Source organism: Ceratocystis lukuohia, assembly GCF_044167205.1.
Source record: "Ceratocystis lukuohia strain C4212 chromosome Unknown Supercontig2_pilon, whole genome shotgun sequence".
NCBI classification, from domain to species: domain Eukaryota; kingdom Fungi; phylum Ascomycota; class Sordariomycetes; order Microascales; family Ceratocystidaceae; genus Ceratocystis; species Ceratocystis lukuohia.
Window position 1 is genome coordinate 2,110,593 of NW_027263521.1, and position 13,423 is coordinate 2,124,015.

Sequence of the window (13,423 nt, forward strand, 5' to 3'; positions counted from 1 at the left end):
TCTGTTATATAGAAGGTATTGGCCAACATACAGCACACATACATAGCCTGCAGTCGTCTCTACTATGACGAGGATCATCGATTCAACTCTCAATACTCACGGCCTGGCTGATGACCAGCGGGGTCTGCTCGAGCTTATCGACAAGCTTCAATTTGCCCAGCTTGACAATGTCAAGCTCCCTCAGATCGTCGTCGTTGGCGACCAGTCCGCTGGCAAGAGCTCTGTCTTAGAAGCCCTCACAGGCACGCCCTTTCCCCGCGACTCTGGTGCCTGCACACGCTTCGCCACCGAGATTCGCATGCGCCGTGCCAAGGAATCCACTCTCAAAGTCACCATCATTCCCGATCGAAGCCGACCCCAGAGCGAGCAGTTGCGCTTGCTTCAGTATGGCGGCCATGTCAACGAAAACACCTCATTCGAGTCCTTGATGCGCGATGCTGGCGATCTTATTGCCCCGAAAGGTATTCCTGGTCGCTTTGCTGCTCGCGACATCTTGGTTGTCGAGAAGCGCGGCCCAGATATGCCCCTCCTCACTCTGGTGGACCTCCCTGGCTTAGTCAGGGTTGCCAACCGTGATCAGTCTGAGTCGGATATCCGCACTATCGAGGCTCTTTCGGATCGCTACATGAAAAGCTCGCGGACAATCATTCTTGCTGTTATTGGTGGCAACAATGACTATGTTCAAGCTCCCATTCTCAGAAAAGCCCGCCAGTTTGATCCTTCTGGCTCTCGCTCCATAGGCGTGCTCACCAAGCCTGATCTTACCGAAGGCATCGGCCTCGAAGACAAGTTCATTGAATTAGTTATGAACGAAGATGCTGAGAACCATTTCAAGCTTGGGTGGTATGTCTTACTAAACCCTGGTCCCCCGCTTCACGGCGAGGCTTGGCCAAGTCCAGCGGAGCGCCAGAGGCGAGAGGATGAGTTTTTCAGTCGCGGAAAATGGAGCACATTGCCTGCGTCAATGCGCGGCGTGGGCGCCCTTCGTCAGAAACTCAGTACTCAGCTGCAAAAGCACATTGGCCGTCATATCCCTAGCTTGCGCAAGCAGATTCAGGATGCATTGAGCCGCTGCGACCACGAGCTCAAACAGCTTGGCGAAGGCAAAGACACTGTTGAGGAGATGAAGCTAGAGATGGGAGAGCTCTTCTCTACCTCTAATAATCTTGTTACACCAGCTATCAACGGAAACTACAAGAACCCCCCTGGCGAAAAGTTCTTTCCCCGCCAAGCAATCTCGAAGGGCACACCTCCCCAGCGGCTTCGTGCCCGTGTCCGTGAAGAGAGTGAGAGATTTGCTCGTAGATTTCGGGACAGCGCACGCAAGGTCAAGTTCAGTGATACCACAGGCGCTTCAGGCGTCAGTTCAACTCTGAATGGTTTAGGCTCCCAGTCCAAAAAGGACTTTGCCCGGAGCCATGTTGAGCCTCTCCTCGCACAGGTTCGCGGTACTGAGCTCCCTATGGACTCCAACCCACGTGCTCCGTATATTCTGTTTCAGGATTACGCCCAAAACTGGCCCACCATCTCTACCGAGTTCAAAGATAATATTGTTGTCATTTGTAACGAGTTTCTATCGGAAATTATTGACTATGTTTGGCCCCAGCGCATGCACTCACCTCTTCGTGAGCATTACCTAGAGCCCATGATGGCTGACTTGGTCAAGCAAGCCGAAAAGGAGTTGGTGCGCCTGACCGAGGACATGGAACTTGAGATCCAGCCCTTTGATCCAGAATACGAAGAGCGTCTCAAGAAGTGGCGTCACCAAGCAACCCAAGAGGGGCAAACCTATACAGAGGCCGAAGAGGTGCTTGAAAAGATGCTCATATACTACGACTGCACAGCGCGCATTTTTATTCGCAATGTCATTACTCAGATTGCCGAGCGCTACCTGATTCTTGGCCTCCTTCGCTTGTTCAACCCTGTGAAGATTCTGCAAATGTCAAACGCTGTGGTTGAGGCTATTGCCGCCGAGAACAAACAGACCCGTGATCGCCGGATTACGCTTAAGAATCAGAAACATGCTATCGAGGAAGCCAAGACTCTTTGTGCTAATCTGGCAATGCGCAGCGACCTACGGTCTGCTTACGAGGATGATTATGGCGAAGACTCGGAGGACGAAACTGTAATTCGCCGCCGCCCAACCGCTGCGACACAAAATAATGGTACGTCTCTGAGAGACCAAGAAACTATTGTAAAAAGCCAGCACGATCTCCGCCAGTTAGAGGCCGCCAAGCAAGCGGCCTTGCAGTACCAGCAGCAACAGCAGATACTTGCTTCAGAGCAGGCTGCGGCCCTAAAGGCCCAACAGCAGGGCAGTCCTCAGCGATCTTCACACTCCCACTCGCACAGAAACGGTACGCATTACTACAAAGAGAACGATGGTGATCCGTCGGTCTCATCGAGCAGAAGTAAATCCCGTAATGATCCCCCTGTGAGCGGAGATTGGGAGCACTACAAGCGGACGTCGTCTGGATCTGAGGGGCCTGATGTTCCTTCCACACCCCCTCCACCTCCTCCGCCTCGCCCCCCTTATCACCTAGAAGACCAAGCTAGTGCCATGCCGAGACGGGAGCCCAGACCGTATGTGACTAGGCGCTGATTTAGGGGATACGAAGCAGGAAGGTTTCTAGAGGTTCAATTTGTATTGATGCAGCCGACTATTACTTAGATAGCAAAGGATATACCTACATAGACTCATAGACATTCAATGTTGAGCCACGTATGGAGATGTCTCAGGCAAAGGGACATGTTGCAAACAATGTAAGCGTGCAAGTGTTGGTAGGCGGCAGCATCATCCTGTTCTATTCCTTTTTTTTTCATTAACCCTAAACTATGGCAAGCCTACCATTCAATACGACAACACGTGGTCCACGCTCACTGCTCACTCACCCACCTTTGCACGAAAAATTGTTCTCGCCTTTTTTTTTTACTTTTGGATAGCTTTTCCACACCGGGTCGGACGGAAATCCACACCCGCAGTCCCCTTCCTCCAAGGGTCTACACAATCGAGTGGTCAGCCTGATCTGCTTAGTTCTAGGAGCCTTCGCTTTGAAGCTCCATTTGCGCGATAGCTTCGGAGCTTCAGAAGCTTCAATAGAGCAAGAACAAACCTTGCTGCTGCTGAATGAGGCGCCTGCCTTTGTGTACTAAGCCTGACATTTGTGTGCTTGAGTCGGATACCAAGACACAAAGTCTAGGCCTTTGTTTTTGCTACTCCCCTCTCTATTTTTTTGTCCGCTATTTTTTTTTTTCTCCTCACTATATGACTGCATCGTCTGGACACACTTTTCAGAATGCGATTTGTTTTGTTCTAACACAGCTCATCATCTTGCCTGATTTCTAACTGTCTCTGTCTCGGCACTGCTATTATTAATTATCGCCTTTGCCATCTCTTCTAGTAAAACGATAATAAAATTACTAGCAAGCAGCCACACAGCCACAAGCTAAACATCCTCGTCTAGAGTCACAAGCCAGGCCAGCGACAAATACTAATTTGTCTTTGTCAACCATCAATTCTATCAAAAAGTCACCCTCCCTCCGACCTATTTTTCACCCTTCTCGAACACGTCACGTCGCCACTGCGGCGCATCGCAGCGCATCGCATCGCATCGCGTCATCTTGCTCTTTACCTCGCCTATATCTAATCCTACGGTCCCCCGACTCATATAAACTACATTTCCCTTCCTTCGCGACCAGCAGCGAACCTTATGTGATCCATCGCCACCAACATCACCACCATGTTCGGCGTCTTAGAGTCGATCAATGTGCCGCCAACAGGCGTGTACAAATCGTATGAGGAACTCTTCAACGATCTGAGCGTCCGCATGCAGAGCGAGGGTTACAAGGTTGTCAAGGCGCGCTCACATCGCGGCAAGATTGGTGGTGCCGATGTGCCCGGAAACGAAATGGTCCGTTGTGATCTAGTATGCGATCGTGGCGGCCGGCCGTACAAATGCCTTGCTACAAAGCACAAGACGAGCACTAAAAAGACTGATTGTCCATGGAAGGCCAAGGCTGTCAACCGCAAGATGATGGGTGGCTGGGTATTGACCGTAATTTGTGATCAGCATAATCATCAGCCTGGAACACCGGAACCCCCAACCCCGAGTGCGAGTGAGCCGGATGCTGATGGGGAACTGGATGCTGACGGTGTGTGATTACCTGCCCGGCGTGTGCCCGCTCTCTGGGTTTTTCTTCCAAAACTTTTCCTTTTGCTTACCTATGTCATCCCTCCCTCGTCGCTGACTTCTTGACCAATACTTTAGCTACTGCTGCCGTCTCAGGCATCACTGACCAATCAGATATGATCGCCCTTCCATCGACAGCCGCTATACCAAATACCGTCATTTCTGTTCCACCTCCGAATACCGCTTCAGTGGCCGCCCCAACCCCCGCTTCAGTGTCATCATCTGTCCCTGTTCCCGTATCCGCACCATCATCCGCACCCGCCGCTGGAATTCCTGACGTTGAGACGAACGCAGCACTTGCTGTGGCCGGAGTGTCACAGGCTGTCCTCAAACTCTCCGGCGACACCTTTCACCAGTTTAAGAACGAGTTCCGCAAGCTCGGTAAGCCCGACCGCCTAAATGCACTCGCGCAACTCCAGCTACGTATTGCCGCTATTTATGCCGTTGAAAATGAGGACTCTCAGCGCCAGATGCGCCAGGAACAGCAGGAGCGGCGGCATCGCCAAATCGACGACACTCGGCGCCTGTCTAAATCTAGCACAGACAAGACGCCTGCCATGACACACGCAGCACCTCTCAATACAAGCGGTAGTGGCACATCAACTGGTGGACCTAGTTCAGTTATGTCGAATGTTCCTATGCCACAAACATCACAACAAGTACAGCAACAGCAACAACAGCAGAAGCAGCGGCAACAACAACAAGCCCAGGCACAAGCGCAAGTGCAGGCCCAACAAAGATTCAGACAGTCTCAGGCTCAGGCTCAGGCCCAGGCCCAGGCTCATGTCCAAGCCCAGGTTCAAGCCCAGGCACAAGCACAAGCCCAAGTTCAGGCTGCCCAAGTCGCACAAGCCCAGGCCCAGGCCCAGGCACAAGCTCAGGCACAGGCACAGGCTCAAGCTCAAGCTCAAGCTCAAGCTCAAGCTCAAGCTCAAGCTCAAGCCCAGGCTCAGGCTCAGGTCCAGGCGCAAGTGCAGGCGGCACAAGCTGCTCAACAAAGCCTTTCCTCAGAGACTCAACAGGCCGGCATCCACTTGCCGCATGATTTTCTTCACCATCAATTCCAACTACAGGTGACTCCGCAGACCCAAGTAGCCACTCCGGTCCCGACCCCGCAGGTGCCACCACAGCACTACCATCAGTATCCTGGTCCGCCACGGAGAATTAGGGGCAATCGATCAGGCGGCAGCGGCCAGTAGGAAATGCCGCAGTGTTGACTTGACGTGACCCAAACACACCTGAAAAAAAAAGAAAAGCCAGAACCGGAGATTGTGACCTCGCGGTCGGGATGGATCAGACCTTTTTGTTATGCCTCTTTTGCTTTTATTTTGTTTTGTTTTGTTCATGTTTTGTTCTATTTGTATGAAGGGTTGGCATGACTTTCGAATTTGGATAGTATTGGGTGGGATTAAGACTTAAAAATGGTACTGGGCTCTTGATTTGTTGTGTGCTTTTACTTTCCTATTTGTTCCTATCTTTTCTTTCTTTCTTTGTCTTTTTGTGCATACTCTCGTTTCTTGCGGGATTTGCAGATGATTGCATGTTGGCGGCGTTTGGATTTGTTTCTATTGGCTTCTCCTCTCTACCCTTTTTCGCTACAAGCCATGAGCCATAGTTACGGTCGCGGCTTCTGCCGTTCTCTGGTTTCTGTTCATGGGTATTCTCTCCTTGCTTGGTTCATTGTACAATCTACTTTTTTCTTGTGAATCCCTACAACTACTAAGTCGGCCGCCTTGAAATGCGACGATAAATGTGATAATGTTCCATTGGCTCGTGGCTATTGAATGTTCCATGATTTTCGGTTGAACAAATTCCGAAAGGGTAGTTGCTTCTTTGCTTCTTGCTAACCCCCCCGCTTCATGATGTAAAAGTTTGACGGCGCGTTCATTTTTCCTCCTCATCTTTTCTCACTAGCCTTCCTTGGCCTTGGTAGCATATAACAGCTACAATCATGGAGTCTTTCACTATTTCCCCATCCCAGCCTTCAACGCCAAAAAGCTTCTCTTGCAATGAATCTGATGGACTCTTTAATCGGGGATCGCCTAGTGCTGAATCTTCTATTAGTCAGATGCCGAGCCGGAACTCCAAAGGCACGTCCACTCCCGGCATTATATCCCTTCAGAGATCTCATTTAGCTTGTCGGAACATGCCTCCTCAATCACACCAGAGCACTGGCTCACGTCAGTCCAGACCGCCGACGAGCATGTCGTCTCGTGGCTTGAGCACTGCTTCGGGGCGCAAGTCAAGAGCCGGGTCCATTATGGGGAATGACGAGGCTGAGAATCTCATCTGTGCTTTGAGCGAGGCACGGGGCGTTGTCCCGTCTGTTGGCATATGTTTTATCAATGTGTCAACTGGAGAAGTTTCGATGAGCCAGATTTGTGATAATCAGTTCTATGTCAAGACTATCCATAAACTCCGCATGCACGAACCGTCATACATTCTAGTTTGCTCGACGTTTTGCTCACCGAACCAGAAGTCAACCTTGTATTCACTTTTGGAAGAGCATATTGTTGGTTCCAAGCTAGTATCAGGAGACAGGTCGATGTGGAATGAAGCGGCTGGACTGGAATACATACAAAATCTGGCCTTCAGGGAGGATGCTGAAGCTATCAAAGTTGCAATACAGGGCAACTTCTATGCGATCTGCTCTTTTTCAGCCGTAAGTCACGAGCCCCGACCTCAGTGGCTATATTTAGAGTTGCTAACCCAATGTAGGCTATGAAGTACCTCGAAAGCGAATACTCTATCCGTGTCACTCCCCACTCTCTCCGTATCAAGTATCAGCCGTCCGAGGACACGATGATGATTGATATATCTGCTGTTCAGTCGCTAGAGCTTGTCCGTAATCTCCGCGAGCCACGGTCAAAGAATAGTCTCTATGGGCTACTAAATCATACACAGACTCCAATGGGTGCTAGAATTCTACGTAGTAATATCCTTCAACCATCAACACTACGAGAGGCATTCTTGATTCCCCGATATGACGCGCTCTCAGAATTAACTACTAATGAGGCTATGTTCATAGAAATTCGTCAAGGTAAGTTGAGTCAACGGTATTGTTATTCTCTCAGTTTCGGAATCTCATACTATATCTTCTTTTTTTTAGCTCTGCAAAAGTTTTCCGACATCGAAAAAATTCTCACCAAGATGGTCTTTGTCACGACAAAGGTGTCGTTGTATGAATCGGAGCAGGCTTTGAATCAAGTTCTCATGGTCAAGCAGTTTTTAGAATCTGTTCCACAAGTACACGCTGCCTTGTTGCCAGCGAAAAGTCCCTTGTTAACTAAGATTCGCGACCTCTGTCGCCCTGAAATCACACACCCCGTTCTCGCCAAGATTCTTGAATCCATTGAGCCCGATGTAACCTATGCTAAGGCTCCAGTTGAGCTGAGAAACCAGCGCACATTTGCTGTCAAGGTACCCTTATCGCAGACCTCAAGCTCGTTTAGGATCGATGCTGACAATGTGTTGCATAGAGAGGTATCAACGGTCTTCTTGATGTTGCAAGAAAAACCTTCAAGGAAGGCCAAGAAGATATTTACAGCCATTTTGAGGAATTAAACAGTTAGCTTGTCCCGTATTCAGTTTTAAGTGTGGAGTGATTAGTTCCTACTAACTATTATTAGGTACTCTTGGTGTAAACGCGCAGCTTAAATATGATCCAGGCCGGAAGTACTGGCTTCAAGTTCGTGCAAACGAATTTGAAAATCGGCCGACGCCCGAGGGCTTGATAAATTGCATCAAAAAGCGTAAATTCATCCAGTGCCAAACGCTCCTTTTGCTCAAACTTAACCAAAGAGTCAAAGATTCCGAGCAAGAGGTCATCATACAAAGCGATGCGGTTATTCAGAGTATCCTGGACTTCATCCGAACCCATGTCCCGCATTTATTCCGTGTGTGCGAGTCAATTGCTCTTCTTGATATGATCTCATCCTTTGGACAATTAGTTACTTTGAGAGAATACGTCAAGCCTGAGATAAACGGAACCCTTGCTCTGAAGGCGGCCCGCCATCCTTTAATGGATGTTGTAAGTGCGGCTTCTTTCAATAACCTAAATCTACCGGCACATCTAACATTAATCACACGCAGTCTATAAGCCAGTTCGTCCCAAACGACTTTTATTCTAGTGAGGACTATCATTTTCAGATCGTCACTGGCTGCAATATGAGCGGGAAAAGCACATATATTCGTTCAGTTGCTTTGTTTCAAATCATGGCACAGATAGGCTGTTTTGTGCCGGCAGAGTATGCTTCTTTCCCTATCATTCATAGCATCTTTGCGCGAGTGTCTACAGACGACAGCATTGAAGCTAACATGTCGACATTTTCTATCGAAATGCGAGAGATGGCGTTTATATTGAGGTATGTGATCCCATATGATGAAAGACTTTGTTGTGACTGACCTTTTTGCTCCTAGAAATGTCGATGAGAATAGTATGGCTATCATAGATGAACTGGGTCGGGGTACAAGCACAAGAGATGGCCTTGCAATTGCGGTTGCTATGGCCGAATCCCTGATTAAAAGCAAGGCCAGAGTTTGGTTTACCACCCACTTCCTTGAACTGGGTAAGCAAAGTTTTCACATTTGACCACCAAAGCTCTCCTACCTAACTTGTCCATTTAGGCGAGGCCCTTCAAGACCGACCAGGGGTTCTAAACCTCCATCTTGCAACCCATACGTCAAACGATAGCGATAACACGCCCAAGACTACTATGCTTTACAAAGTTGAATCGGGTGTGGTCGATAACGAGCACTACGGGCTACGCTTGGCTAAAGCTATGGAATTCCCTCCTCGCTTCATTGCCTTTGCGGAAGCGATTTTACAAGACCTCCAAGCACAGCGAGAAGCATCTAAGCATGGATCAGAAAGAGCTCAAGTACTTGCGCGACGACGTCTAGTCATGAATTTATTTGAAAGCCTCAAACAGGTTGTGAGCTCGGAGATGGACAATGCGGCGTTGTGGAAATACCTTGCAAGGTTGCAGGAGGAATTCATTAATCGCATGGAAGAACTTTCATCTCACCACGGTGATAGTGAGGACGAGGGTAGTGATTGTGATAGCGAGAGTCTCGATGTAACAAGAACGAGCGATATTGAAAGTGCTAGTTTGGAGGGACGTAACTAGCGAAGCATATGCAAAGTGGGGTACATAATTGTTTGAGTATGGGAGTCGTATGTAGTGAGTGGCAGCAGTTGTTTGTGTTTGGAACCGAGGCAAACAGAAGGATCAATAATACCCGAAAAGGTAGTATGATGAGCCCCGCTCATTTCAGGTTGCACAAACAGCAGTACCCTTGTCAAGCCTTTATCTTATCACACAATCTTAGCCCCACGTTAGAAAAAAAAAATCGAAGCAAGAGAGAGCAACAAGAAACACAATTAACAAGTCGCCATAGTATTTCAAAGTTCTTATGCTCTTGGTTTCGCCCCTGAAAGAATCATTTGTTTCAATTTTCTTTACATTTGATTTCTTCTGTTACTTCTCCCTGTATATAATACGATAAACCTTTCATCAGGCTATCACCATGTCTACCGTTCTCCCCCCGCCATCCAAGCGGCAGCGCAGAGAGCACCTTGAACGCACCGGTACCCAGCAAGATGTTACTGCTAGTACTAGCAAAGATATCGGTTCTTTCAAGGCCCGCTTTGTAGACTCTGAAGGACAGCAACTCGCAGAGGTTATTGAAGTCCCCTTGGCCGATGCTAGTGAAAAAAACATTTCGCTGCTTCTCAACACATTATTAGGACGGGTAAGGACACATGTTCCTGGACAATGACAATCCACACAAGTCAAGTATAGAATGCCAGTTCTAACCGTCTCATCAATAGGATCGCGAAGAGTTTCTCCCATACAAATTCCGCGTGCACATTCCCGATTCCGATGTCATCGTCGACACATACCCTGAGGATCTACTGGGGCTTCTCCAAAGTCATGGCATCGCCAACCCATTTGAGACCACCATCACTCTCGGCGCTGAGCCGCAAGCCGTTTTCAAAGTCCAAGCCGTCACGCGCATGTCACAACGTATTCCTGGCCACGGTGAAGCCATTTTATGCGCACAGTTTAGCCCTGCTACCAGTGGTCGCATGGCGACTGGCTCTGGCGACAAGACAGCACGGATATGGGATACTGAGACAGGCACTCCAAAATGGACGCTAGCCGGCCATGATGGCTGGGTTCTCTGCGTGGCATGGTCGGCTGATGGCGAGCAGCTGGCTACTGGCAGCATGGATAAAAGCGTGCGGGTGTGGGACCCAAAAACTGGCAAAGCGAAAACGACTAAGCCACTAACAGGCCACGCAAAGTGGGTAACGAGCATTGCGTGGCAACCGTATCATCTGTGGAATGATGATGAGGGTCCGCGTCTGGCTAGTGCTAGCAAAGACGCTACTATTCGTGTATGGGTGGTCAACAGTGGACGAACGGAACATGTGCTGTCCGGCCACAAGGGAAGTGTTAGCTGTGTGCGCTGGGGCGGCACAAACCTGATATACAGTGCTAGTCACGATAAGAGCATCAAAGTCTGGGACGCGACTAAAGGTACATTGGTTCATACTCTTAACTCGCACGCGCACTGGGTCAACCATTTAGCACTATCGACGGAGTTTGTGCTCCGCACAGCATTCTACGATCATATGCCCACTCCGGTATCTGCAGCAGAGCGCAAGGAAAAGGCAAAGGAGAGGTTCGAGCGTGCGGCTAGATTCAAAGGCAAGATTACCGAAAGACTAGTCTCAGCCAGTGATGACTTCACCATGTACCTGTGGGATCCGGCACAGGGCACAAAGCCGGTTGCAAGAATGCTAGGTCACCAGAAGCAGGTGAACCACGTCACATTTTCCCCTGACGGTAATACGATTGCCAGTGCTGGCTGGGACAACCACACCAAGTTGTGGAGTGCAAGGTAAGCTCTTTTGTCCATTCCCGTTGAGCTAAAACCCAACTAACATTCTCGATCACTAAAGGGACGGCAAGTTTATCAACACCCTGCGTGGCCACGTCGCGCCCGTCTTCCAATGCTCCTTCTCCGCCGACTCTCGACTCCTAGTTACTGCGTCGCGGGACTGTACCCTCAAGGTTTGGTCGATGGCATCCCACAAGATGGCTGCCGATCTACCAGGCCACCAAGATGAAGTGTATGCGGTAGACTGGAGTCCGGATGGTAAGAAGGTTGGCAGTGGAGGCAAGGACAAGGCTGTGCGCGTGTGGTGCAACTAAAAAAAGACGACGGTGTAGAAACAAAGCGAGTTTGAATAAAGGTCATTTTATGACGTAAATGATACATATCAAGTTGATACATTGAACACATTGGCCAGGTACATACTAGAGATGCTAAAGATGAAGAAAACGAAGGAAATGTGATGAATAGAATATGTAAAGCCATTCAGAAAAACGCCGTGACCCAGGTAGTGCAATAGAACAATACAAGACAAAAAGACAAAGAAACTAACACCTTCCATCCATCCGTACAAAGCATTGAATCTCATTCGTCGATGTCGATTCGTTTTTTGTCGCCCTTTCCCCTTGAGACTGTCGTTTCCATCTTCGCAGTCCTAGTTTCTCTAGATCTTCCCTAAGAAGTATGGCTATAGACATAGAGTAAAGAGAAGTGACCGGAGCATCGTGGGAATATGTAGGGAGTCCGCACAGGGATGCCTGCGAAAGAATTCAGAGGGAAATGGAATAGGGTTGCAACGGCTGAGCATGCGGTAGCAGCGGGTGTGTGAAGCAGAGATGAAAACTAACAACGCAAAATCACGCTGGGTTAGGTTTACCGGCCACCACGGCTGAAACCACCACGACCGCGGCCACCAGCGCCACCTCTGGAAAAGCCGCCGCCACCACGGGAAGCACCACCACGGCCACCACCGAAGCCGCTACCGCCACGGCCACCGCCAAAGCCACCACGGCCACCTCCGCGGCCGCCAAAGCCTCCGCGACCACCAGCGCCTCCACGGCCGCCAAAGCCTCCACGGCCGCCTCCACGGCCACCGCCAGCACCGCCGCGAGAAGGCTTCTTGACCTTTGGCAGGCCAGCAAGAGGCTTGGGCTTGGGCAGGAAGCGCTCCATGGGCAGCAGCTTCTCGGTAGAGATGTAGAACTTGTCGCCAGCCTTGAATGAAGTGGCCTTGATGCCCTCAGTGGGACGGATGGTGAAGTACACTTGGTTGATGGGACCGAGGATCTCGTCGATCTTGCCAATGGCGGTCTTGTTTTCGAGGAACATCTGAGCGTTGAACTGGGGGACCTTCGGGTTGGTGGACTCGCAGACCATTTCGTCCTCGCAGGCGTGGAGGAAAGTGCCAAGCTCTGTGGAGGGGGAAACAAAAAGGAAGTATTCATTAGCAACACATTCAAGTGAAGAAAAGGATGAGGACTTTCGGGAATCGAGAATTGAGTTCTACTGGGGAACAACGTACCGATCACCGATGCAGGAGGGCCTTCTTCACGGCGCTGGAAGCTGCCACCTCCGCGACCTAGAAACATAATTGTTAGCGTGATCGCTCGCTCAATCATAGAAAAGGGACTATTGCAAGTGTCTCGAAACTCTGCGCTTCCAGGCACCGACCAGGCCATCAATATCAACTAGGGTTCGGAATCTTACCACCACGACCACCACCACGACCACCGCGACCACCGCCTCTGAAGGACATTACGAGCCAGGAAGAAGAAAAAGGGCTAGAGAGTAGAAGAATGCCGAAGGCTGTGAAAATAACAAGCAATTGCGCAAACTGTCGTCGAGCCTTGCGATGGCGATAAATGGGAGCGACAAAAGCACAAAGAAAGCAAGAAAGGCGATAAGTTCGTCACTTCGCTATCGAAGAAAATAAAATAACCAAAAAGTAGAGGCGATCCAAGTGTCTCAAGTTTTTTTTTTCCTTCTGCTGGAAATTTTCCCCAAGGCGGTGGAAAGTGGGGCCGTCGCCAGCCATCGCGTACAGACTATTGGCTGGATAAGCGCCACAGATAACTATCCCCAGCCACATACCGCCCTTACATTCTAGCTTTTTTCAGTATTATTAGCGCCACATCTAGGTTTGGACATAGGAAAGGGGGGTTGTTTGTTAGAGGAAGATAAGAGAGAAAACAAAAGCATGGAGGCGAACAAAGTGCTGTAACAAAACACAAGAGTTGCTATGTAGTAGAACTATAGAATGTAAAATACAGGCTGCAAAGAATCAAAGCAATAGAATAATCAAGAAATCGAGTTTATGTAAATAGACCTGC

At 49.4% G+C, this 13,423-nt stretch overlaps 5 protein-coding genes across 5 annotated transcripts; 4 read left to right on the forward strand and 1 right to left on the reverse strand.

The window, feature by feature from the left end:
* Positions 1–64: 64 nt before the first annotated feature.
* HOO65_020525 (Interferon-induced GTP-binding protein Mx) lies at positions 65–2,602 on the forward strand (the record flags this gene model as incomplete). Its single annotated transcript, XM_071000090.1, has 1 exon — positions 65–2,602. The coding sequence occupies one exon, from the start codon at positions 65–67 to the stop codon at positions 2,600–2,602; it is 2,538 nt and encodes an 845-aa protein (XP_070861163.1).
* A 1,138-nt stretch (positions 2,603–3,740) lies between these two features.
* On the forward strand, positions 3,741–5,389 carry HOO65_020526 (Transcription initiation factor TFIID subunit TAF12; the record flags this gene model as incomplete). The annotated part of the gene is made up of 2 exons (XM_071006687.1): positions 3,741–4,152; positions 4,269–5,389. 2 exons carry the CDS (start codon positions 3,741–3,743, stop codon positions 5,387–5,389), a joined length of 1,533 nt encoding a protein of 510 aa, XP_070861164.1.
* Positions 5,390–6,336: 947 nt separating this feature from the next.
* Positions 6,337–9,319, forward strand: HOO65_020527 (MutS protein -like protein 4; the record flags this gene model as incomplete). The annotated part of the gene is made up of 8 exons (XM_071006407.1): positions 6,337–6,852; positions 6,909–7,230; positions 7,300–7,610; positions 7,670–7,757; positions 7,820–8,220; positions 8,283–8,554; positions 8,610–8,758; positions 8,817–9,319. 8 exons carry the CDS (start codon positions 6,337–6,339, stop codon positions 9,317–9,319), a joined length of 2,562 nt encoding a protein of 853 aa, XP_070861165.1.
* A 400-nt stretch (positions 9,320–9,719) lies between these two features.
* HOO65_020528 (Ribosome assembly protein 4) lies at positions 9,720–11,413 on the forward strand (the record flags this gene model as incomplete). Its single annotated transcript, XM_071006673.1, has 3 exons — positions 9,720–9,944; positions 10,024–11,099; positions 11,161–11,413. The coding sequence occupies 3 exons, from the start codon at positions 9,720–9,722 to the stop codon at positions 11,411–11,413; spliced, it is 1,554 nt and encodes a 517-aa protein (XP_070861166.1).
* Positions 11,414–11,966: 553 nt separating this feature from the next.
* HOO65_020529 (H/ACA ribonucleoprotein complex subunit 1) lies at positions 11,967–12,849 on the reverse strand (the record flags this gene model as incomplete). The annotated part of the gene is made up of 3 exons (XM_071006992.1): positions 11,967–12,505; positions 12,616–12,672; positions 12,801–12,849. The coding sequence occupies 3 exons, from the start codon at positions 12,847–12,849 to the stop codon at positions 11,967–11,969; spliced, it is 645 nt and encodes a 214-aa protein (XP_070861167.1).
* Positions 12,850–13,423: the final 574 nt, after the last annotated feature.